The sequence below is a fragment of the Rana temporaria genome, chromosome 3 (assembly GCF_905171775.1).
Source record: "Rana temporaria chromosome 3, aRanTem1.1, whole genome shotgun sequence".
In the NCBI taxonomy this organism is placed as follows: domain Eukaryota; kingdom Metazoa; phylum Chordata; class Amphibia; order Anura; family Ranidae; genus Rana; species Rana temporaria.
The window spans coordinates 110,704,294-110,731,918 of NC_053491.1; the positions used below are offsets into that span (position 1 = coordinate 110,704,294).

General features: G+C 44.8%; 1 protein-coding gene across 1 annotated transcript in view; it reads left to right on the forward strand.

Annotated features, from left to right (window-relative positions):
- The window catches only part of LOC120931615 (kielin cysteine rich BMP regulator), a 158,876-nt gene that overhangs the window by 37,326 nt on the left and 93,925 nt on the right, over nt 1-27,625 (forward strand). The window contains exons 4-6 of the mRNA XM_040343229.1: nt 6,888-7,105; nt 18,701-18,884; nt 21,379-21,455. Of these exons, the coding sequence (XP_040199163.1) occupies nt 6,888-7,105; nt 18,701-18,884; nt 21,379-21,455 (479 nt within the window). The remainder of the gene's footprint in view (nt 1-6,887; nt 7,106-18,700; nt 18,885-21,378; nt 21,456-27,625) is intronic.

Consider the following 27,625-nt stretch of genomic DNA (forward strand, 5'->3'; position numbering starts at 1 on the left):
GATCGTGTGTACAAAGCAATTGCCTCTACATACAGTAAAATAAAATAATATGCCAAGAGAGGAATACAACAGCTACATTACAGGTTTATATGATTTAATCAGAATAAGGGATTTATGGCCTTTAGCATGAATCTTAATGCTCCTTTAAAAAGAAATAGGTAACCGGTCACAATAACTGGCATATCATAACATAGTAAATCTGCATGAACCTCCGCTGGCCTATAATGAACTTGTGAGAGTTAAACGTACCCCCCCTTCGTCGGCTAATGTGCTTCCCGTACAAACAAAGCATTACAGTGAGTTCAGTGTTTCCCCCTCGCTCACTGTAATCTGTATTGTCCCTCTGGAGGTATCAGCCCTGCTGGGGACTGGAGAGAGGTTATAGGGGTGTGAGGAGCTCGGGCAGACTTCATAATTAAATGGAAACCCCTACAGGGTCCAAAACACAAATCTCTCTACTTATACAATCAGGGGCTTTGATTACTCCATGCACACAGACAGCATGTATATGAAAGCAATGTTTCCTGTGCAGACAAAAACAAATTGTGAATGGTCAGCGGATAACATGCACATGTACAAAAGGACATTTTTCTAATACTATAGCAGACAGAATCAGGAGCAGAGGTGCATAGAAACCAATCAGCTTTTAGCTTTAGCTGGTTCAGTTAGGCCCCATGCACACGAGAAGCAAATGCAAACTCATCTAAACACAAGTTTTCAAACGCAAAAAACGGCGTTTAAAACGCCCGTTTTTGCCGCGAATTTCGCTGCGTTTTACCGCGTTTTACCGCGTTTGCGTTTATAAGCATTTGGTGAAGAAACATCATAAGACCCTCCCTAAGCTCAAAAAACAATATTATTTAACCATTTCAGCTATTTTGTGAGACCAGAGCAGCTGAGAGAGCAGCAGTGTACGTGTATTTAGCGTGTCACTTGCCACGTCACCTGGCCACGTCACCTGCCACATCACCTGGCCACATCACCTGCCACGTCACCTGGCCACGTCACCTGCCACAAGTTGTGGATTGTCCACTGGCCACGTCACCTGCCACATCAACTGGCCACGTCACCTGCCAAGTTGTGAATTGTCCACTTGCCACATCACCTGGCCACGCCACCTGCCACAAGTTGTGGATTGTCCACTGGCCACGTCACCTGGCTATGTCACCTGCCACGTCACCTGGCCACGTCACCTGGCCACGTCACCTGCCACAAGTTGTGGATTGTCCACTGGCCATGCCACCTGCCACGTCAACTGGCCACGTCACCTGCCACAAGTTGTGGATTGTCCACTGGCCACGTCACCTGGCCACGTCACCTGCCACATCACCTGGCCACGTCACCTGCCTCAAGTTGTGTATTGTCCACTTGCCACGTCATCTGTCATGTCACCTGGCCACCCCACCTGCCACAAGTTGTGGATTGTCCACTGGCCACATCACCTGGCCACGTCACCTGCCGCAAGTTGTGGATTGTCCACTTGCCATGTCACCTGCCACATCACCTGGCCACATCACCTGCCACAAGTTGTGGATTGTCCACTGGCCACGTCACCTGCCACATCACCTGGCCACGTCACCTGCCACAAGTTGTGGATTGTCCACTGGCCACGTCACCTGGCCACGTCACCTGCAACATCACCTGGCCACGTCACCTACCACAAGTTGTGGATTGTCCACTTGCCACGTCACCTGCCTCAAGTTGTGTATTGTCCAATTGCCACGTCATCTGCCATGTCACCTGGCCACCCCACCTGCCACAAGTTGTGGATTGTCCACTGGCCACTTCACCTGGCCACGTCACCTGCCGCAAGTTGTGGATTGTCCACTTGCCATGTCACCTGGCCACGTCACCTGCCACATCACCTGGCCACGTCACCTGCCACAAGTTGTGAATTGTCCACTGGCCACGTCACCTGCCACGTCAACTGGCCATGTCACAAGTTGTGGATTGTCCACTGGCCACGTCACCTGCCACGTCACCTGGCCACGTCACCTGCCACAAGTTGTGGATTGTCCACTGGCCATGTCACCTGGCCACGTCACCTGCCATGTCACCTGGCCACATCACCTGCCACGTCACCTGGCCACGTCACCTGCCACAAGTTGTGGATTGTCCACTGGCCACGTCACCTGCCACATCAACTGGCCATGTCACCTGCCAAGTTGTGAATTGTCCACTTGCCACGTCATCTGCCACGTCACCTGGCCACGTCACCTGCCTCAAGTTGTGTATTGTCCACTTGCCACGTCATCTGCCATGTCACCTGGCCACCCCACCTGCCACAAGTTGTGGATTGTCCACTGGCCACGTCACCTGGCCACGTCACCTGCCGCAAGTTGTGGATTGTCCACTTGCCATGTCACCTGGCCACGTCACCTGCCACATCACCTGGCCACGTCACCTGCCACAAGATGTGGATTGTCCACTGGCCACGTCACCTGCCACGTCAACTGGCCACGTCACCTGTCACAAGTTGTGGATTGCCCACTGGCCACGTCACCTGGCCACGTCACCTGCCATGTCACCTGGCCACGTCACCTGCCACAAGTTGTGGATTGTCCACTTGCCATGTCACCTGCCACGTCACCTGGCCACGTCACCTGGCCACGTCACCTGCCACAAGTTGTGGATTGTCCACTGGCCACATCACCTGCCACATCAACTGGCCACGTCACCTGCCAAGTTGTGAATTGTCCACTTGCCACGTCATCTGCCACGTCACCTGGCCACGTCACCTGCCACAAGTTGTGGATTGTCCACTGGCCACGTCACCTGCCACATCAACTTGCCATGTCACCTGCCACGTCACCTGGCCACGTCACCTGCCACAAGTTGTGGATTGTCCACTGGCCACATCACCTGCCACATCAACTGGCCACGTCACCTGCCAAGTTGTGAATTGTCCACTTGCCACGTCATCTGCCACGTCATCTGGCCACCTCACCTGCCACAAGTTGTGGATTGTCCACTGGCCACGTCACCTGCCACATCAACTGGCCACGTCACCTGCCACAAGTTGTGGATTGTCCACTTGCCACGTCACCTGACCACGACACCTGCCACAAGTTGTGGATTGTCCACTTGCCACGTCACCTGCCACAAGTGGATTATGCACTTGCCAAATCACCTGGCCACATCACCTGCCACAAGTTGTGGATTGTCCACTGGCCACGTCACCTGACCACGTCACCTGCCATGTCACCTGGCCACGTTACCTGCCACAAGTTGTGGATTGTCCACTTGCCATGTCACCTGGCTATGTCACCTGCCACGTCACCTGGCCACATCACCGGCCACAAGTTGTGGATTGTCCACTGGCCACGCCACCTGCCACGTCAACTGGCCACGTCATCTGCCACAAGTTGTTGATTGTCCACTGGCCACGTCACCTGCCATGTCACCTGGCCACGTCACCTGCCACAAGTTGTGGATTGTCCACTTGCCACGTCACCTGCCTCAAGTTGTGTATTGTCCACTTGCCACGTCATCTGCCATGTCACCTGGCCACCCCACCTGCCACAAGTTGTGGATTGTCCACTGGCCACGTCACCTGGCCACGTCACCTGCCGCAAGTTGTGGATTGTCCACTTGCCATGTCACCTGGCCACGTCACCTGCCACATCACCTGGCCACGTCACCTGCCACAAGTTGTGGATTGGCCACGTCACCTGCCATGTCAACTGGCCACGTCACCTGCCACAAGTTGTGGATTGTCCACTGGCCACGTCACCAAGCCACGTCACCTGCCATGTCACCTGGCCACGTTACCTGCCACAAGTTGTGGATTGTCCACTTGCCATGTCACTTGGCTACGTCACCTGCCACGTCACCTGGCCACATCACCTGCCACGTCACCTGGCCACGTCACCTACCACAAGTTGTGGATTGTACACTTGCCACGTCACCTGGCCATGTTACCTGCCACATGTTGTGGATTGTCCACTGGCCACGTGACCTGGCCACGTCACCTGCCACGTCACCTGGCCACGTCACCTACCACAAGTTGTGGGTTGTCCACTTGCCACGTCACCTGGCCATGTCACCTGCCACAAGTTGTGGATTGTCCACTGGCCACGTCACCTGCCACAAGTTGTGGATTGTCCACAATGCAATACAAGCAATTACATTTTTTATGTTTTTTTTATGGTTTTTCATAATTTGCCATCATTTTTGAGATTTCTAATGTAAAAAAATAGATCACCTTTAAAAACGCCTATAGACGAAATCGCGGCAAAATGCCGGTACCGCGATTTGCCGCGATTTGCCGCGATTTGCGTCTAAAACGCAAAAGCTGAATGCTTCTGAACCCAAAATTTTGGGTTTGGAAAAACGGCCCTAAACCCAACTGCTTTGAAACACCAAAAAACGTGATTGTGTGCATGGACACATAGGATAACATTAAATGTGTTCAGGGGCAGTTGAAAAAATGCCCAAATGCCTCTGAACTCGAGTTTAGCAGCGTCTCGTGTGCATGGGGCCTTAAAGTCACACTAAACCTTCCTATCGCTAAAGCCTCGTACACACGATCGGATTTTCAGACAACAAATGTTTTAATAGCATACTTTCAAATTTTCCGACAACAAATGTGTCTTAGAAGAAGAAATGTAGTTGCGCTATAAAAATTAAATAACATGTGAAAAAATTACAAAGTCCAATGAAGTGAATCAAAAATGGAAGACAATAAAAATGTTCATTGATAAGGAAGTCCTATTAAGGGTGCAATGAATAATTCCAAAGTGAATCGTACGCTGATAAACCACCACCAATAAAGATCACCGTAAGGGATGCAAGCTTACCAGATGGCAAGCATAACCAGCTTGCGGCTGTAAACCCCAGCCCGGGCCTTGTGATGGAACTGCAACAAACACTGGTATGTGGGATCCTCCAGGTATGCGTGGGTAGCAGTATGAACCCAGAAAGAAATAATGCTCACAATAGTGATGTACCGTAAAATAAACATAAATTTAATAGAAAAATTGCACTTACAACATGGTTTCTTCACAAAAGCATGGGATAAAAGGTAAAGCCGGCCGGCTCTCACGATCGCCCGTCCACACAGGACTGTAACGCCACACGTCAATACGTCTCCTTTCCCAACGTACGTTTCGTCATACAATGACGTCGTCTGGGGCACCGAGCGCTGCAGGGATGCAGAGCTGGAGGTGTGCCTCTGTGTGTCTGTGTAAATCCAGAAAGTGAACAGGGAGCAGCTTCAGCTGCCCACAGTTAAAATGGATGCAGCCAGACTCAGTAGAGGGAGATTTCTACAGCGTATTTGGCATGTACAGAATCATAGTATATATAAAATATTATGTAAAGTGGTTGGAGGGAAGCTTCAGAATGGTGTTTTTGTTTTTATTACAAATTATGTGAGCAGACTGCAATTCCTCTTTAATTCATGGTACATGGTAAATTCATTTGTAACAGCTTTGTTGGCATTGTGATCATGTGATTGCTATGCGATCACATGATTCCCAGCTGCCAACAGCAGCCGGGTACCAGGATCCGCAATCCGCTGTGTCTATCGGAACAGGCTGGATGGCGTACAGATATGTGATCAAGCCTGCCCATGCTTTTTGCCCACAGTAAAGGTACTGTGTGCGGTCGGCAAGTGGTTAACCATATCTCTCAGAGTAACATTATTGTCTTGTTGATTGTATAAGTAGATTTATTAATCCTTTCTTCTTTAAGGCTATGCTTGGCCTAATAAATTATTTGAAATATCTCATGGTGTGTTGGTAAGTGCTGGGTGAGCGAGGTTTAGAGCTTCTACCTATCCGGGATTCACCCGGACAGTTTGGGCTTGGAACCATGCGTCCAGGTTTCAGACTGCCTGAAACCAAGACACATTATTCAGACTGGACTATGGCTTCCCAGCAGGTTTGCTGGCTGCAGTTGGCTAAGCTGAGAGTGTCTGCTATACTCTTTTATACACTGCCCCAAAGCCAACACTAACAATCACCCCCCCCCCCCAAAAAAAAACACAGATGGGAGAAGAGAGAGGGCTTCATCTGCACCTCTTTCTCCTGGCCCTACCCCTCTGTGTCTGAATGAGAGGTGCTGACTGCCAAGGGGCGAGTGAGCTCACCATCTACCCCTGTCTGTGACTGTAGTCTCCCCCTACCCCCCTTCTCTCTCCTGCCTCTGAGTGAGTACACTAAGGTAAATCAGGGTTCTCAGAGCACCCCTTACATCAGAGTTTCCCTTTACACCAGAGGCCACAGTGTTCCCCATTACAGCAGAGCCCTCTCTGTACAGAGTGCTCAGTGCCTCCCCCCTTAAATCAGGGTTCCCAGAGCATACCTTAGAGTCCCCAGAGTTCTCCCTTACATCAGAGTCTGCAGAGTCCCCCCTTACGGTGAAAGGGAACTCTGCAAGTTCAGATGTAAAAGGGGAACTCTGTGGACTCTGATGTAAAAGGGGAACTCTGTGGACTCTAATGTAAAAGGGGAACTCTGTGGACTCTGATGTAAAAGGGGAACTCTGTGGACTCTGATATTAACGTGGAACTCTGTGCACTCAGATGTAAAAGGGGAACTCTGTGGACACTGATGTAAAAGGGGAACTCTGTGGACTCTGATGTAAACGTGGAACTCTGTGGACTTTGATGTAAAAGGGGAACTCTGTGGACTCTGATGTAAAGGGAGATTCTTGTTCTTAACGTTATTAGATTAGAAATGTTTTTTTTATTACCAAAATATAGCGTATGTTTAGTTTATACTATTAAAAATTGCTGTGTGCCGTTAAAGTGTTTGGATTTGATTTGAAGAAAAGGTGGCAACCCCCAATCTCTAGGTGTGCAGAGAAATCACAAAGCAATTCAATGGCTCCTCTGGGGGGAACTCTACACATTTATAACTTGTCTTGTGTTTCTGTTCCCTCAGATTCTCTCCCTCTTCCTTTCTCCATGCCGGAAGAACGACACATAGAGAATGACGATATACAGAGACAGCCAAGAGCTCCAGATCTCTCTGACACTCGCAACTACCAGCAGCATCAGAGCGAAGCCCCTTCTCCTCCCCACACTCAGGAAGAAAGGATTCGGAGGTTGGAGGACATTGTGCAGGGACTGACAAACATGTTGGATATGGTAAAAGTTCAGGTCAGCAGAGCCACATTTAAAGGAAAACAAATGTGTTTTTAATAAGTCCATATTCTCGGTTACTTTGCTAAACGTAAAGTATATGTAAACCCTCACCTTGTTAACCACTTAAGCCCCGGACCATTTTATTGCTAAATGCCCAGGCCAGGTTTTGCGATTCGGCACTGCGTCGCTTTAACAGACAATTGCGCGGTCGTGCGACGTGGCTCCCAAACAAAATTGGCGTCCTTTTTTCCCCACAAATAGAGCTTTATTTTGGTGGTATTTGATCACCTCTGCGGTTTTTATTTTTTGCGCTATAAACAAAAATAGAGCGACAATTTTGAAAAAAATGCAATATTTTTTACTTTTTGCTATAATAAATATCCCCCAAAAACATATATACATTTTTTTTCCTCAGTTTAGGCCGATACGTATTCTTCTACCTATTTTTGGTAAAAATAAATCACAATAAGCGTTTATCGATTGGTTTTCGCAAAATTTATAGCGTTTACAAAATAGGGGATAGTTTTATTGCATTTTTATTAATTATTTTTTTATTACTACTAATGGCGGCGATCAGCGTTTTTTTTCGTGACTGCGACATTATGGCGGACACTTTGGACAATTTTGACACATTTTTGGGACCATTGTCATTTTCACAGCAAAAAATGCATTTAAATTGCATTGTTTATTGTGAAAATGACAGTTGCAGTTTGGGAGTTAACCACAGGGGGCGCTGTAGGAGTTAGGGTTCACCTAGTGTGTGTTTACAACTGTAGGGCGGTGTGGCTGTAGGACTGATGTCATCGATCGAGTCTCCCTATAAAAGGGATCACTCGATCGATGCAGCCGCCACAGTGAAGCACGGGGAAGCCGTGTTTACATTCTTCAGCTCCGGGGAGCGATCGCGACGGAGCGGCTATAACCGAATAGCCACGCCGTCGTCCCGGATTGCTCCCCGCGGGAATCCGACCGCCGCATGTAGCGGGGGGGTCCCGATCGGACCCGCGACCCGCGGAAAGGCGGGGGCGTACATGTACGCCCATCTGCCTGTACGTGCCATTCTGTGGACGTACATATACATGCGGCGGTCGGCAAGTGGTTAAACAACCAATTCAGTTTAAAATAGAAATGAAAGGCAAAACATTTGTGTATACTGTATATATAAAAAAACATTATAAATCATTTTTTTACCCTTTTTTTCCATAAGTGATCACATTCCCTTTATTCTCAATCGCATAGGAGCTAAGGGAGAAGAAACAGCAGTACACTGGTCTTCCCAGTGAATGACTGTTTGGGGGTTGGGGGGGAGGAGGGGGGTTTCAGGACAAGTCTGATTGGAGGAGAGCAGACTGAGGTCTCAGCACTGACCAAGCTGTGCTCACATGCCTAGTGTGGGTCAGGTTTTAAAAGGAAAGCAGAGTAAATGGTAGGAGCACCAGGGATCTCACACAAGGGAAGCAATACAAAGAGAACAGGATACTTTTTCATACAAGTACACGGTACAACAGGCACATATCAGGAATACCAAATCTTGGGTTTACATTTTTCTTCAATCGGTGGTCGTTTTTTTTTTTTTTTACGTCTCGCTTATTGTTTTACTTGATCATAGCACCATAAAGACCGTAAAATGTATTCCCTACCTATTTACCGAAAAGAGAGTTTGAGATTTTAGTGAACCAAAAACCTTTTGAGTTTATAATTTGTTCTCCACTGGAACTAATTACAAATCTGATCTCCAAACTCGCAGATGCCAAATCGTTTCTGTGATTGATACATTCCAGGGAAGTTTGGAGGAATGTTCTGATATTTTTTATTTAATTGGCAGTGAGAGATAACATTGTTAAATTATGTGTCACTACTTTGTCATTAAAGTAGTATTTCACATATCGTATTAGGTGTAACGCTGTTTGTTTAAATTAGGAGAAAACCAAGTGGAATTTTTTGTAGATCCAATTTATATTCCCGTGGTTGTTGTTCAGACTTTTTCTAAATCCCTAATACATCAGAGTGACCAGTCTTTGCAAGCATGTTTGGCAGTGGCGGCTGGTGCTCAAAATGTTTGGGGGGGGCAAACAAACTGAAAAGAAAAAACATCAATTGCAGCCTCACTGTGCCATCAAACGCAGCTACTGTGCCCATCAAATGCCGCCAGTTTGCCCCCTCAAATACAGCCAGTTTCCCCATCAAATGCAGCCATTTTGTCCCCTCAAATACAGCCAAATTGCCCCCTCAAATGATGCCAATTTTCACCCTCAAATGATGCCAGTTTGCCCCCTCAAATGATGCCAGTTTCCCCATCAAATACATCCAGTTTTCCCCCTCAAATACAGCCAGTTTGCCCCCTCAAATGATGCCAGTTTACCCCCTCAAATAAGCCAATTTGCCCCCTCAAATGCCGCCAAATTGCCCCCTCAAATGATGCCAGTTTCCCCATCAAATACAGCCAGTTTTCCCCCTCAAATGCAGCCAGTTTGGGTGTGTTAGTGGGCGTCCTGACGCTCCTGCACGCCCCCTACCCCCTCAAGAGGCTTTCTCCACACCAGGGAGAAAGCCTTGCATTACTGTGTGGAGTAACAGACAGAACAACAGGAATGGATGATTTCTCAGAAGAAATACGGACATTTAAAAGCAAAATCGAAGGATGAGGTAAGTGAAGGAGGACTGCACTAAGGTAAAGGAAGCTATTTAGGGATTTTTATTTTTACCTTTACAGCCCCTTTAAACAGTGCCAACAGTTTGCGCAGCACTTTACAACATGAGGAATATCTCAGCTGTTGTTGATCAAGAAGGGTACAGTGTGCTTGCAAGAATTTGAAAGATACAATAAAGTAATTGTAGTAGCTAAACATTTTTACCTAAATGTATTCCCTGCATTAAGGTAAAAAATGTCCCAGTATTTGTATCGCCCACCCTCACCCACCTGTATGCTTACCCGAGTCCTACCTTGATCAAGCGGTTTACCCTTCTGCAGCATCTCTCTCTGGATCCCCTGAATGCTTTTCTCCTCTGCTGTTTATGTTCAAATTTCTAAGGACTACATGCCCCATGGTATTGTGCTGCCTGCAAGCACAGATTCCTGTACTAACTTCCCCTCTGTTAGCACCTCTGTATTTCAGGAGGCAGGTCAAGTGAATCCTGTGACACAGCAGTGTCTACTCACAGGGCATAATGAGTAATACATAACAGAAATTTGGCCCCCATCCTGCCTGTAACCTCCAGGGACACATTACATGTCCCAGGAGGCTGCGGGAGAGTCTGAAAGTGCAGCACTTCTTGTGAATGCGCAGTTGGGAGCTGGCTGTGAAAGAGCAGGAAGTCATAGTTGGCTTCCCACAGTCAAGATGACATCGAAAACCAGTGAAATACCAGTCCAGGTAACGGCACCAATGGACTCCTGGGCTGGTAAGTGTTTTTTTAAAAGTCATCTGCTACAGTATTTATAGATGCCTTATTTTATTGTTTCTAACAATGACTGTAGTTCCGCTTTAACTGACATATCAAATTGACCAGTCAGTAGATCCACAGATTAACCTCTTGCAAATATGCGGCCTCTCGGTGAGCAGGCCAAGCGGTCGCATATTTGCGTGATATAGCGGCAGCAGAGCTGTGCCGGGTGCGCACGGCCTGTGCACTCCCAGCACAGTTACCGGTAGCTAACGGAAAGCTCCCCTTCGCTGCTCGTCAATCATGGCGGTCACATGACCATAAGCCCCGCCTCCTGGCATTCTAAACCCATTAAAGGGCAGGCCGGTGCCGGCTCTAAGGGGTTAAAGCAGCCGAAGTTATATAACATTCTTGACTTTTTCTATGAAAGTCTAGCCTACCCACATAACCCCTTTGCCCTGAACATCCTGAACATCCCTATTGGTTAATGAGGGCTCCAATCACATGAAAAGACCAATAGTGGGGCTTAGGTGGTGGGAGAGGGCAAGCAAAAGGTTGACTTTGGAAAAAAAAGGAGAGATCTGCCATACGTTCTGCCAGCAGACTATGGCCCAGATTCACAAAGCACTTACGCCGACGTATAACACGTTACGCCAACGTAAGTGCCAATATGCACCGGCGTATGTGTGCGGCAGACCCACGAACCAACATGCGCCTAAAAATAGGCTACACCCAGCCGGCGTATCTTGCACACGCCGGCGTAGGGTGGGCGCACATATGGGCTGGGCGCATGGTGCCGCTGCCATTGATTAGCCATTCAAACATGCAAATGAGGGAAATACGCCGATTCACGAACGTGCGTGTGCCTGACGCATGGTACGCGAGATGCGCGTAAGTTGTACGTCCGGCGTAAAGTTATTCCCCATACATGAGGTGCAACCCGGCAACAGACATGCACAGGTCTGCACCAGGGATCACAAGCCGGTGTATAGTGCTTGGACGTGTGTCTGGCTGGGCGTACGTTATGTTCACGGCGTACGTGTTGATCCGACGTAGCTTAGGCAGTTGTGCCGGCGTGGTTGTGAGCAGGCGCAGGGGGGTGCTGTGTATGCGTCCACATCACGGCGCATGCGCAGTTCGTAATACGTACCTGTCTGGCGCTCGGCCCATCATTTGCATGGGGTCACGCCTCATTTGCATGGGTTCACGCCTACTTCCACCTATGGCGACGTGCGCTTTCGAAACCCACGCTGGCGCAGCGTTGGGAGCACTGGCTTGCTGAATGCAATGCTTGCCTCTCTGCCCTGCGTTGGCGTAGCGTATAGTGTTTGCTCTACGGCGGCGTAATGTGCGCCTTGCTCTCTGTGAATCTGGGCCTATATCTGTGAAACTATTGATCTCTTTTTCATGCCATTTTCACCTAAATTATGAAGACTACCATTGTTAACTTCCTGCTAAAATGTTTGTTGCCTAGCTACTGTATGTCTGACATCAATACATTTGGTATAGAGGACGAAAAAAATGCATACTGTAAATGAAACGCGTCAGTTTCTTACATCTATACTTGTCCAAGGTAATTGAATCAGCATCTTAAAGCCAATGCATCAGCATGACAGTTAGACAGCATACATTTTCAGAAGGAATGCTTAGCATAGCCAGGCTCAATACATCTCTCATTACTCATAACCTCTCCTTATGCATGATTTCCATCATATTTTCATTTTGAATTGCCCTGGTTTGTGACGGGTCTGCTAGTAATTTCTATGTGAGTAGTTTTAGGACTAAGCATTCCAAATACATTTGGATTGTTTGAAATATTTACTCATAAAATGTGTTTTACAAGATGTCTTTTGGGAATCATTAGTGGAAAAGGATTTGCAGATATCTTTTTTTGAACTCAAGACAAAGACTTGTTTTTGTACTTAGTTACATTGGGTCAGAGTGTCCAAAGGGCCAAACTGATAGGGGGTTCCCTAGAGACTGGATTAAGTGTTTAAGATAAATGTTCCCTCTCAAGCTTAACATTCCTGGTGCCAGACATTAGAGCTAATAATTCAAAGAAACAAGATATGATCCTTCAAAGGCCAAGTGTTCCTAACATCCAGGTAATTAATTTATCTGCGATACTAATGACCTTAAAAAGTAAGTACGCCCCTGTGGGTACTTTAGCCTCATTAGTTAAATATAGCCATGATTTTAGTGGATTAAAATATTTTAACTTTGTGGCACGACAATGTTTTAGTATATGTACCATAAAAGATCATAGCAGATTAATCCTGATAAAGTACAAATATAAAAAAAAATGTAATTATTATCAGCCTTATTGTTCTACTTCTACTGTTTCTTTAATTACAGAGTAATACCAAACGCTGTATTAACTGCTATACTTAAAGCAGAGGTTCACCCTAATAGCATGTATTTCTGACCAACTCCCTTATAATCGTAACAAGTACAGTCCGCAATTAGTTTTTTTTTTATGCTTTACGTACCTTGTAATCCATTATTTCAATCTACTTCTCCCCGCGGGAGTAGGCGTTTCTATGCCTAGGGGGATTGTCATCTGGGAGGTCGCCCAGATGATTGACGTCTGTTCGCCCCGGGGGATAAAGCCCCGCCCCCCGTATTGCGGAGGCGTGCACGAGTTACGGGGCTTCTGAAAAAAGCCGAAAAAGCAGGGCGCAGGCACCGTATAGAGCTGACTCACGTCTCCGCATGTTCGGTTTTTTTCGGAAGCCCCGTAACTCGTGCGCGCCTACGCAATACGGGGGGCAGGGCCTTATCTGCCAGGGCGAACAGACGTCAATCATCTGGGCGACCTCCCAGATGACAATCCCCCTAGGCATAGAAACGCCTACTCCCACGGGGAGAAGTAGATTGAAATAATGGATTACAAGGTACGTAAAACGAAAATAAAGCATTTGTTTATGTCGGATCTTTCGGTTTTCGTATTCTGTGCGTTCGTTTTCGTTTGTCAAAATTACAACGAAAATACCTGAAATTCGGATGAAAATGCATTCGGACGAAAACGAATGCACATGTCTAGTAGTAACAGGAGGACACTGTTAACTAGGCTATGCTTCTCTGAACAGTCTTTCCGCCATGGGTTATTAGGAATGGCCAGAACAGAGACCCTGTGGTGCTGACATTTATCCCTAAAAGTTGCACACCGTCACTTGGATCTTGAGTTCAGGTCTATTCTCATTATGTCTCACCAGGACAGCTGAACTCCCCCAGGTTCCTTTAGACATCTCTGTCTCAGGACAACTGATCAGTTCCTAGCTTCCACCAGACACTCTTAAAGCGGAGCTCCAGGCTCCTTCAGACAAATAATGTAGCTGCTGACTTTTAATATTAGGACACTTACCTGTCCACGAATCCAGCAGTGTCTTCATCCGAGCTGATTTTTCTTTTTTTTTTCATATCATTTATTTTTCTTTTTTATCTAAGACCACAAAGAGGTATTATCATAACAGAAAAGAGAGAAGTACATAGTCATATACATATTATCGCTCCAAACAGCGAAAAACAAAAAGCAACCAAGAAAGGAATGTCCATATCTCTCCTTTCCCATAATATTATCCTAGTGAACATAACTTCTTAAACATTCTCATCCGAGACTCTAAATTAAATGTGTTGTTCTCATACACCTAAAACCTCTCTGTTCCCTTGTCCTTATATACCCTACCTTCCCCTCCCCTACCCCAAACAAAGAAAAAAAAAAAAGGAAACCCCAACCCACCCCTTCTACCGTCTCCCCCCCACTAATCCTTTACTCAAGAGATGGTGGTACTCTTTCCTTATTTCTATTGATCACACTCCTATACACACTCCCCCCAGGTAGTCCTCCTCACTCCGTATTCTCCTCGACCAACATTCTCTTCCCCTCTTCCGAAGACATGAATAGATTCCATCCTGTCCATGTTTCAACATACTGTTCTCTTTTATTTCGGGCTGAAAGAACCAGATCTTCTAAGGCTCCTATCTCTCGAACTCTATTGAGCCATCTCGTGATGGAGGGTGTTCTAGTGTCTCTCCACTGTAAAGTTATTTCACTGGAATCTGTGAACTATGGAGCAAGAACAAGGCCGGGTCATCTGGTACCTGGAACTCTGTAAACTTTTGAGATATTCTCTGGACTTCCAGCCAGTATTGTCTTACTTTTACACAAGACCAGAATATATGTAGCAAAGTTCCTTGCTCCAGTCCACATCTCCAACAGCACTCTGAATTTTCTGTAGAAAATGTATGCATCTTTACTGGCGTGTAGTACCATTGGGTTAGAAGTTTGTAATTGGCTTCCTGTGTTCGCGTACATACTGAGGAATTCAAAGCCAAGTGGATGATATTTTTACGCTGAGTTGGTGAAAAATTTCTCCCCAGATCTCTCTCCCACTTACTAATTCCCGGCATCACAAAATCCCCCTGAGGGGAATTCAGCAATCTATACATCTTAGAAACCACTCGTAGTATTGGTTCCTCATCATCGCAATAGGCCTCAAATTTTGTTAATTGTCGTTGAAAATTAGTTGACTGTCCCAGAGATCTCAGAAAGTGATTTACTTGCAACGCTTGCCAAAAACTTAATTCAAAGATTCCCCCTACTTTCATTAAGACATCAATAGATGGCCAGGTTTCTGTTAGTAAGAAATGTGAGACCTGCACCGTACCCTTTTCTTTTAGTTTATTGAATACTCCTCCTTCTGTCCCTGGTATAAAGCCTGGGTTCCCCATTATAGGAAACAGGGGGGATTGCCTCATTGAAAACTTTGGATTTCGAAAGACCTTAGCTGCAATTAACAGCGTTGGACCGATTATCGGGTGTTTCTTCAACTTACTTGGTAATACATTGTAACACCAAGGGGCTCTGCGTAGTGGTATTGGACTAATCTGTTGCTCTATATCAACCCAGCGTTTGTAATACCCGTGCCTACACCAGTCTACCAATCTTGTCAGATGGGCCGCTTGATAGTACTTGGCAATATCTGGGACTGCCATCCCCCCAAAGCACTTGGGTATCCTCATCACCTCTTTTTTTATCCTTGGTCGCTTCCCTGCCCATATAAATTTCATCAGAAGGGAGCTCATTTGTCGGAGATAGTTATCGGCAGGGTCTGAAACAGATACATCATTTTTGGCAAAATACTCATCTTAACTATGTTGTTTCGACCGAACCATGAGTATAGTCCATATTGCCATTTCTCAAGCAGCGTTCTTACAGAATTAAAGAGTGGGGGGAAATTTGTTTTAAAAGTTTCCTTTATATTTGCTGGATCAGGATACCCAAGTACTTTAGCGCCTTCTTCCACTTAAACCCAAAATGTTGTTGTATGATCTTGCACTTCTGAGGTGACATTGCCACGCTCATCGCTTCAGATTTGGCCTGATTTATTTTTAGGTTTGACAGCTCACCATATCTTACGATCTCTTTCACAAGATTGGGAAGTGAGACGTGTGGGTTGGATATAGAGAATAACAGATCATCCGCATAAGCTGATTCTTTATGCTCTTTCTCTCCTATCTGTATTCCCTGTATGTCCGGGTTTTGACGTACTCTATTTAATAAAGGCTCCAAGGATAATGCAAATAATAAAGGTGAAAGAGGGCATCCCTGTCGTGTACCGTTTGTAATTTTGAAAGATTTCGAAAATATTCCATTAACTCTTACTGCAGCATATGGGGCTGTATAGACACTCCCGATCCACCTAATCATACACTCCCCCAATCCCACATGACGCAACACCGAGATTAGAAAACACCAACTTACTCTGTCGAATGCCTTCTCGGCATCGGTGTTTAGAAACACGCAAGGGATATCTACTTCACTAGCATAATGGACCAGGTTAAGGACCTTTATTGTGTTATCCCTTGCCTCCCGTGTAGGGACAAATCCCACCTGGTCCATATCTACCAGCTCAGGTAGCCATGACTGAAGCCGCGTTGCCAATATTTTCGTGAAAAGTTTTAGGTCAGTGTTTAATAATGAAATCGGCCTATAACTACTGCACTCCGCCGGATCCTTCCCTTCTTTGGAGATGACCGTGATGTGTGTTAACAACGCGTCCGGCGGAAATGCAGCAGTTTGGCCCATTGCATTTAAAACCTTTATTATCTGGTTGCCTAATAATCTAACAAATTCTTTTTTAATATCTTATTGTATAGCCGTCCGTGTATAGTGTATAGTGTATAGCCGTGAAGGCTTTCCCCGCCTTCACGGTTTTTAATGTCGCATTTAATTCCTCTATCGAGATGGGGGTTTCTAGACTGGCTCGGGCAGGTGATGAAAGCCTCGATAAGTCTACTGAGGAGAGATATTCTTCCATTTTCGACTGGGCAACCGGTCTTTGTACCAAATTATACAAAGTAGAGTAATATCTACCAAACTCTTCTGCTATATCTTTTGGCTTTCGCTTTAGTTGTCCCTCCTTCCCCTTAATTTGCAGGATGTACGTTGAAATATTTTTTTCCTACAATTTCCCGGCCAGCAATTTGCTACATTTGTCTCCAAGTTCATAATTTATTTTTCTTCCCCTTTGTATTGTTGCCTTGGCCTTGTAAGGTAAAATCTCTGTAATTTGCCTTCTCAGCTGACCTAACTCTCTTCCTATATGGGGATCTGGTGTAGTTTTATGTTGTTCCAATACCTGAATTTCCTCTAGTAATTTTTTAACCTGTCGTTCTCGTCTCTTTTTCAAGTTCGATCCATGCTTAAAGGGTCACTAAAGGAATTTTTTTTTTTAGCTAAATAGCTTCCTTTACCTTACTGCAGTACTGGTTTCATGTCCTCATTGTTCGTTTTTGCTTTGAAGTAGCTGTAATTCTGCTGTGATCTCCACACTTCCTGGTTGCCTGTTTCCTTATAACCATCGTACTGGGAGATTTTCACGGTGGTCTAAGCTGTCATTACTGTGTGTCTAAAACTCCTCAGAACCAGATTCATTTTAAAAACAAAACACTGCCCTGGATTTGTTGTTTTTGTTCTGTGAGTCTTCCCGACTCACCTCTCACCCGGAACTTCATGTATGTACCTTTAAAACCGAACGTGAAACTAGAGGCACATTATATGATAGATTAAATTACATTTTTAATCATTTTTAAAAGGAATCAGTTAACTTTTATGTCTCTATACCCTGTAAACAGTCATTTCAGCAAAAAATTTTTTTTCATTTAGTGACCCTTTAATCAGGACACCCCTGATCACTGTCTTGTGCGCCTCCCACACCATTCCCGGATCACTCCCAGGTGTGTCGTTCGTTTGGAAGTAGGCTATGATCTGATTTTTCGCCGCCGCCACCGCCACCGCTGCCGCCGCCATCATGGCTAAGGGAAACCGGCAGTGAAGCCTTGTGGCTTTACAACCAGTTCCCTACTGCCACGCGCAAAGTTGCTGCGCTTTGTGAATGGCCTGGTGGCAGGGGAAGGAGGAGGGGGCCAAACTTCCTGATGCATTTGCCACAACAAAGTCAGCCAGAAGTGGGAGCGGGTACCTGTCAAAACCAGGTAGGTCAGTAGGGCAAGATTGGTGTCAGTAGGACAGTGGACGATGTCAGTAGGACAGTGGACGAAACGTCAGTAGTTTTTATTTGTATTATTTTATTTTTTATTTTCAACATTTTTATTATATTTTAGCAATTTTTTTAGCAACCCCATTGGGGGGCTTTTGGTGAAATATCAAGGGTCTAAACAGTGGGGTATATGAACCACACTGGGGTGATTAGATTGTGCCCAGGCACACCTGGCGCACCCTGTGAGCACGCCTATAATTGACAGTTATAGCATATCTATATTTTACGGGACCTAGGAGAGTTTTTATGAATGGAGTGTGTCAGCACATGTTTATAAGGCCAAGCAAACAAATAAAAAAGTATATCTTAATTCTCTGGAGTACCTATGAATATCCCCAACTTTTTTCATTGCTAAAAAAAAAAAAAAAAAGATAAACAATATATCCATTGCGACTGGTAAATTGTAACATGTTAAATATTTTAGATAAACTTTAATATGGATGTTCTGTAGGATCTTTAAAATGTTAAGTCTGGCTTGTAAACAAGCAAAGTAAACTAACAGCGTGCAACAGAATTTCTGATTTACATTGGAACTGTATCTGTAACTGTAAAATTTGTCAAAATTCTGCTGGTCCAATTGTTTCTGCATCAGCAGGCATTTTACAGTATATTGTCACATGATGTGGCCTGAGAATACAAACCTAACATAAACTGATCTCTACAGAACGTCGACCTACAGGCCAGAGTGAAAACTTTGGAGAGCTGCGAATGTCGCCGACCTTCATGTTTATGGGAAGGGAAAGAGTATCAGGACAACGAGACATGGAAGAAAGACACATGTAACATCTGCGTGTGCGTGGGAGGTTCCGTTAAGTGTTCCCTACGTCAGGATTGGCCTCAATGTCTCTGTAAGTTGACTGTCTTTTTATTTAATGGCATGTTGTAGGATATCGTACACAGCCTGTACTTTGTATGAGAGCTTTATTGAACTAATTCATATGCAAAGTAGAAAAGATGCTGTTTTTCGATGTACCAGTTATCCTGTGAACATTCAGGTTCAATGCGTATCCATAGCCAAAAACTTTATTTTTTTGGAAGGGTTACATTTTTTATTAGGTTTTTAATTGCTGTCGGTGTCTTAACCACTTGCCGCCCGTATAACGTATTTATATGACGGCAAGGTGGTCTGGGGCTCACATGCGCGGTGCCGGCAACCCGCTCCAGCTCTGAATATACACAGCGGGAGCTGATCTGCGGGTACTGCGGTCTTGATGTCCGCCAACACCCGCTGATCATTCAGCACAGAGGCTATGTACTGTAAACAAAGGACTGTATGTACTGTCAGTAGGGAAGGCATAGATCCTGTGTTCCTGTAAAGCAGGGACAAGGATCCATGTCTCCCCCTAGTAAAAGAACCTCCCATAGTACACAAAAACACTAGTTAGGCACACAGTTAACCCTTTGATCGCCCCCGATGTTTAACCCCTTTCCAGCCAATGTCATTAGTATAGTGACAGTGCATATTTTTAGCACTGATCACTGTATTAGTATCACTGGTCTGCAAAAAGTGTCAGTTAGTGTCCGTCTGTAGCTGAAATATCGTAGTCCCGTTATAAGTCGCTGATTGCTGTCATTACTAGTAAAAAAATTGTTAAAATATATATATATATCCCATAGTTTGTAAACGCTATAACTGTTGCGCAAACCAATCAATATTCGTTTATTGGGATTTTTTTTACCAAAAATTCTATTTTTTACATTTTTTTATTGGATATATTTTATCGCAGAAAGTAAAAAATATAGTTTTTTTCAAAATTGTCAGTCTTCTTTTGTTTATGGCGCAAAAAAAGAAAAAGAAAAACCAAATACCACCAAAAGAAAGCTCCATTTGTCGGAAAAAGAAAGGGCATACATTTTATTTGGGTACAGCATCGCATGACCGCACAATTGTCAGGCAAATTAATGCAGTGCTGCATCGCAAAAAATGGCCTGGTTATGAAGGGGGGTAAATATCCTGTAGCTGAAGTGGCTACTTGAGGAGAGTCGTCATCTCTGATTGACCTGGTAAACATCGACAATGGAACTGAAATTAATGGAGAATTAAAAATCTTAGGGTTGTCATCAACATTGGTCAGGTGGTTGTGGGGGTGCGGGGGGTGACTTATGGGAATCTGGAGGCCCCCAGATCCCAGCCCCCCTTCCCCAAAACATTTTCCAGGTGGTTCTGGGTGTGTGGGGGATGACTTATCAAAATCTGGAGGCCCCCAGATCCCAGCCCCCATGAGAATGAGTACGGAATACATAGTATCCCATTTTGCACAAAAGTGTAAAAGGTAAATAAAAACAGTTTTTGACAAGCCCTTTATTAAATGAAGCAAAAAAATAATAAAATAAATGTCCCCCGAAGTAGATCCAACGGCAATCATAATGTCCGCCGCTACCACCAAAAAAAACAAACAGACAAAGTCTCCCGCCGTCTTACAATTCTTAAATAAGAACTGGGGAATGCTGGGTTGATGACGTCACAAGGAGGCCCCTTAGTTCTTTAAGAACTGTCAGACAAGCCTTTGTTGGATGCATAGTTTTTTTTTGTTTGTTTTTTTCTTCCAGTCAGCGGTAATAGTGGCGGGCATCGTGACTGATGTTGGATCTACTTTGGGGGACATGTATTTATTTAATTTTTTTAAAGATTTGGCTGTGCTTTTTACTTTTTACACTTTTTGGTGAATAAGTAGGGGTACTACTCATTGACATGAGGGGCCAGAATCTTGTTAAAGAGGGTTTCCAGATTCCGCACCCCCCTACAACCACCTGCCAGGGTTTTCACTAAACAAATTGTACTAACATGTCTCCAGTGAATAAAACAACCAGTCCTTTGTACTGAGGTTTTCCTATGGCAAGTGAACTATTGAGATACCACTAAGATTTTCCCAAAGCAGTAGTGCAAAGTTTAGCACTAGACACCAAGGGGTTGATTTGCAAAAGAAAATAGGCTATTAACTTTGCAAGGGAATTGACATGATTGGATGTTTGAAATAAGAAGAGCACACATTCATTAAGCTAAGTGATCAACCTATTTGCCTTTAACAGGCAACCTCCAAATGTAGATTGTGTAGGGCTGTAGGCTGTTTGTGGATGATGCTATTGTAGCAAAACAAGAATGCAGGCCTGTGCAGCCTAAAGGGACCCCTGCCAGGCTAAGCCACCCAGCCAGACCTGTCAGTATGGTGAATATGAAAGCTTCCACGTTGACAGACCATGTCTGCAATGCCTTTCAACTTGCAAATGCATACTTACATTGAAAAAAAGTCTGCCACATTGTGTATGTCAATCTCTTTAAGCATGATATATAGTACACAATCTTATGTTGCACATAGCAGATGATGTTTTTTTTTTTAATAGCCTGCACTTATGAAGGAAGAATATACAGTAACAAGGAGACCTTCTCTGTGGGTTCCTGCACATCATGTGTCTGCCAGGTAAGCGCTGTAAAGCAATAAAAACTTATTTTTCATAGGTTACATAAAAAATAAATACCGGTACATACACGTTATTTAACTTATATTGGGATTTTATTGAAGTAAGAATATTGTTATAATTTTACATAACCTCAGATGAGGTTATTTTATATACTTATATATGATAATATACCTTTTCTAATACTGGCCATAAATGGGCATATCTCCGAGATTGGCATTACTGCACTTCCAGTACCACGACACAGAAACCACACCGCTACACAAGGTTTATGTACCCTATTGGAGACACCCTAAATGCCTAACATCTGCTGGGGGCCTGATTTACTAAAAATGTGAACTTCAGAGCCAGTTCACACTGGGGCGACTTGGGATCCGACTTGAAGTCGCCTCAAGTCGTCCCAAGTCGCGCTGTCGAGAAAAACAATGCAAGTGAATGGGAGCGGTGTTAATACACACGACTCGAGTCGCTCCGACTTCAAAAGAAGTTCCTGTACTACTTCAATCCGACTTGTAGGCGATTTGTACCCATTGATTTCAATGGAAGTCGCCTCCAAGTCTGATCCAAGTCGGATCACTGTCTTAAAGCGGTGGTTCACCCTCCTTAACGTCATTATAGCATTACATTCGGCATCGTAGCGCGAGCTACAGTATGCCGGTCTTACATTTTTTATCCCCGTACTCACAGTGCTATTGCACATTGAAAATTCCGACTCCCGCAGGGAATGGGCGTGCCTATGGAGAGGGAGGATGATTGACGGCCGGCTCTGGCACGTCACGCTCCCCGAAGACAGCCGGAGTAGGTCTCGGCTCTTCACGGCGCCTGCGCACAGGCTATGCGCAGGCGCCGTGAAGAGCCAAGCCTATTTCGGCTATTTCCGGAGAAGCGTGACGTGCCAGGGCCGGCCGTCAATCACCTTCTCTCACCATAGGAACGCCCATTCCCCGGAATCTTCAACGTGGAATAGCACAGTGAGTACGGGGATAAAAAATGTAAGACCGGCATACTGTAGCTCGCGCTACGATGCCGAATGTAATGCTAGAATAACATTTTTTTTTTTTTTAATAGGGTGAACCCCCGCTTTAACTGAAGCGACTTTCCAGGAAGATAACCCCTCCCTCCCCCTCCCTCCCCCTCCCTCCCCTAGAGCTGATTGTTGTTTGATTGGCCACTGGAAAGTCTCCTGTCCTGGAGACGACTTCAAGTCGTGTTGTAAATCGTCCCAGATCGCCCTGTGGTTCATGCTCAAGTCGTGTCGGAGTCGCCTCTGAAAGTCGCTCTGGAAGTCATGTCGCCCCAGTGTGAACCGGCTCTCAGTGAAGTTAATTTATAATATTTTAAAAGAGGAACTTTTTAGAAAAATAAATATCAGCAGCTACAAATACTGTAGCTGCTGATTTATTATAAAGAGACACTTACCACCCAAGGAGTCCAGCGCTGTCCTCGCCATGGCTGGTTCTTCACCAGTCTACGAGTCCACCATCTTGGATGTGGAAAGCTGGCTGTGAAATCCTAGTTTCACAGCCAGCTCCCTACTGTGCATGCATAATACGTGCCATGCTTTCTAAATGGTCCTGCAGTTTTCTAGGATATGTGACATGTTTCAGGAGGTTGCGGGGAGGAAGAGGTGGGCCAAACATTCGTTTTTCTCACCTAGGCAAGCAGAGGGCAAGTGGGAGTGGGTACCTGTCAGAAATAGGTACCCAATAGGTGCCCGCTCCCAGAGAAAAAAATTAGAGAGGAAGGGAGGATGATAAGCAGAGATTCACATTTTATGAGAAGTTCTGATTTAATATCCAATCATGGGCAAGGAAAGATATGCTGGTTGAAAAAATCGGAACCACACAATTTTAGCTGTATTGTTCCTTTATGAAATGCTTAGGATCTTCATCCCATTACTAGTGCTAGAATGAGCCTGAAGCAGCAGTTTCTAGTACTCTTTATCCATCCATAGCAAGATTGTTGTCCTCAAAGCAGTATTAAACCCAAACATTTTTTTATTTGCAGCTAACCAATTCTTAGATATGACTGCATTATTTAAATTTATTTAGGATTTTTACTTTTTATTTTCACCTGGTGAACCTGCCAGTAAGGCCACTTTCACACGGGGTGGATCAGTAATGATCAGCCCTGTGAACCTCTGCTTGCTTGCTCCGTTGATCCCCGCTGAGCCTGCGGATGACAGGGCGGTCCCAGCACACTGTGCAGGGACCGCCCTGTCTTTTCTCCGCTCTCCCCTATGGGGGGATCGGATGAACACGGACCGTCTGTCCGTGTTCACCTGATCCGATCAGCCAGACGGATGGAAAAGTAGGTTTTTCCTCCGTCACACTTTGGCGGAAAGGAGCGGGTCGGATGTCAGCGGGCAAATCACCCCTGACATCCGTGGCTCCATAGAGGAGCACGGAGCGCCCGTTTTAGGTCCACCTAAAAAACTGGCTGGCGGACCTGAATGGTCCGCCCGTGTGAAAGAGCCCTAATTCTGCTGGTTTTTTTTTACAGAACAAGCTGTCCTGCAGATGTAGCAGTTACAGGGTTGATACAAACCACTCTGGGGAACATTTACTAAAACTGGAGCGTAGAGAATCCAGTGCAGCTGTGCCTAGTAACCAATCGGCTACTAGATGTCATTGTGAAAAGGGGGAAATACTGCGCTGATCTAAATATCAAGTGAGCAGCCACACAAGCAATATGACAAAAATTGAAAATAAAATAGTGAAACAATATGCAGCGCTAAAAATTCTTATAAAGAACAAATTATGCATCAATGTGATGATAACACAATAACCTGTGAATGAGTGTCCATTTGAAACAACCAGCACAAAAAGAAAAACACAAAGAAAAAAGTCCATCAATATGGGGTGTATGACCACATCCTCATCTTTGGAAAAACTTTCTGCACGGTAGAATCGAAAATAGATGGAGTACTCTTACCAGATGTCGTGGATCTGCTTGTCAGCGACAGCAGATCATAAAGGCATGTAAGGGATCGGCTCGGCTCTGCTCGGCTGGATGTTGGTACAATGGTAGACTCACCACGGGGTATCCTGTTGAATGGCTGTAGGCCTGGACTGGAACCTCACCGTAGGTGTACTCGCTCCAACTCGAATCCGTGGACAGGAACCAAGAGTCCGATTCCTTTAAACGCCAACTGGTGATGCGAACAGTGGTGTCCACTGATGCAAGGTGCACACTGGTGTGGAGTTTTGAAAAAACTTTGTATCCAAGCAAGTCATGCAGGGAAGAGAAAGAAAACAATGCTCCGGATGGTGCAGGTAAAAGAGGATAGGTTTTATTGAAATAAAACCAATGACATGAAAGTGATCACTTCAGTAAAAAATTGAATAAAAGCAATATGGGGTGCAGGTATAGCAAGCCCGACGCGTTTCGTCCAAGTGGACTTCAACTGGGGCATCTACCTTCACCCCCATATTGCTTTTATTCAATTTTTTACTGAAGTGATCACTTTCATGTCATTGGTTTTATTTCAATAAAACCTATCCTCTTTTACCTGCACCATCCAGAGCATTGTTTTCTTTCTCTTCCCTGCATGACTTGCTTGGATACAAAGTTTTTTCAAAACTCCACACCAGTGTGCACCTTGCATCAGTGGACACCACTGTTCGCATCACCAGTTGGCGTTTAAAGGAATCGGACTCTTGGTTCCTGTCCACGGATTCGAGTTGGAGCGAGTACACCTACGGTGAGGTTCCAGTCCAGGCCTACAGCCATTCAACAGGATACCCCGTGGTGAGTCTACCATTGTACCAACATCCAGCCGAGCAGAGCCGAGCCGATCCCTTACATGCCTTTATGATCTGCTGTCGCTGACAAGCAGATCCACGACATCTGGTAAGAGTACTCCATCTATTTTCGATTCTACCGTGCAGAAAGTTTTTCCAAAGATGAGGATGTGGTCATACACCCCATATTGATGGACTTTTTTCTTTGTGTTTTTCTTTTTGTGCTGGTTGTTTCAAATGGACACTCATTCACAGGTTATTGTGTTATCATCACATTGATGCATAATTTGTTCTTTATAAGAATTTTTAGCGCTGCATATTGTTTCACTACTAGATGTCATTGTCAAAGGTTCGTTGAACAAGCTGAAATTAGCTGGTTGGTTACTATGAACAGCTGCGCCAAATTCTCTGGGCTCCAGTTATGGTAACTCACCCCTTCTAATTCAAGAGGTGTGTTACTGACCAGATCATCAGCGGGGGGGGGGGAAAGAGCGGGAAAAAAAAAGAGCACTCATGCCCTGTACACACGGTCGGAAAAAGTCAGATGGGAGCTTTTCATCGGGCTTTTTCCATCGGAAATTCCGACAGACTTAGAGAACATGTTCTCTATTTTTCCGATCGGAAAATCCATTTGTCTGTATGGAATTTCGACGGGAAAAAAAACAAGCATGCTCGGAAACAATTTGATGCATGCTCGAAAGCATTGAACTTCGTTTTTCTCGGCTCTTCGTAGTGTTGTACGTCACAGCGTTCTTGATGGTCGGAATTTGGTGTGACTGTGTGTATGCAAGCCAAGCTTGAGCGGAATTCCGTCAGAAAAAACATCCGATTTTTTTCCAATGGAAAATCCGTTCATGTGTACGCGGTATAAGGCAGCCACCACATCTAATGATTGGTAAGCTGTAATATGTGACATTTTTGGTTTTGGGTTTGAGTTGGTGTGATTGCACCTCATTTCAGGATTTAGTAAATCAGGTCCATGGCGTTGACTGCAGGTCTTTACTGCTTTAAACAAACAACTTGCAGCTGAGCTCGCTGGCATTTCTTTACAAAACAAGTGCCTTATGAGAACAGATGGCATGTATAAAGTATTTCTAATCTATCTCTTGAAATATCTGTGAGTGTTCGTTTCTATGTTTGGTTTTAACCACTCGTTACATTGTTTGTTTTATTGTGTGAGGCTAGGTAGACTGTTATATTCAGCACATTGTTTTCATCAGCACATCTGGTTCTTATTATATCTTTTTTGTATTATTTGACATTACATAAAGGCTGATATTTATTACCGAGTCCTGCAATTTTATCCCCATTTGTCTTTTTATAGACATTTAACCTTTAAGTTGTGCAGCACCGCCAGATATCTGCTAAACTGTTCACAAACGTTTATGTATCAAAAGAGTATGAGTGAATCGTATAATAATAGGCCGTATTTTTGCCTTTGTTCCACTTTATGATGTTCTATACAAACACAATATACATATGTAAGATATAAAGGAGCGTCACTCGTTATGTTTGCCCGTTTTATGGCCACCTTAACTGGAAAGGGAATCTTGCAAATGTCATTTTGTTAGGTGAGTTACAATTGTTTTCTTGGCTACTGAGCTTTAGGTTCAGCCCTTGCCGTTCACAGCACATGTGTGGTTGTAATATATATACAGCATTCAACCATCATCTGAAGTCTATTAAACATACTATTAGGTTGTCCATATATGGGCTTATATCTCCCCGAGAACACTAAGGCTAGAAATATCTGCTCCTAACCAAATAAGTCCACCATGATTCTTCTGATTCTCATCCAGTGTTGACAGCTGCTCACGCACCAACATTTGATCTTTTCTACCCACAGAGAAGTTTTTAACAAGCTGAAATCTCTCTGTTTGACAACAATTGCCTTCAGCGACTAGGCACCCTCATTATCACCCCCTTGGGGGGCAGAAACCAAAACGTTACAAGTGATGCTCAAACAAGTGCTATGGGTTTTTTGTCTGCTCTTTGACCACCCTTTGTAATAATTCGGGAAGAGTCAATCAATTGTATTTTATTGTTAGTTATTTGTAGCCTTGACTATGTATCGCTGTACAGAGTACAGAGCTACGAAGTTCTAGTCAGGAGAAATTTTGTCTTGGGTTGCAGTAAGATTCTTAGGACAGTTTCTGTGAGATATTATTTTGCCAAACTCTTAAGCCCTGTACACACGGGTTTCCACGGCGACAGGTAAGTATACACACTCTCGGGTTTATCGGCAGGAAAACACTGCCGAGAATCACGACGAGAAAATAGAGAGCATGTTCTCTATTTTTCTCGTCGAGATTTTAGGCAGTTTTCTTGACGAGAAACCTGAAAGCCTCTTAAGCCTCGTACACACGACCGAGTTTCTCGGCAAAAACCAGCAAGAAACTTGCTGGGATTTTTTTTTTGCCGAGGAAACC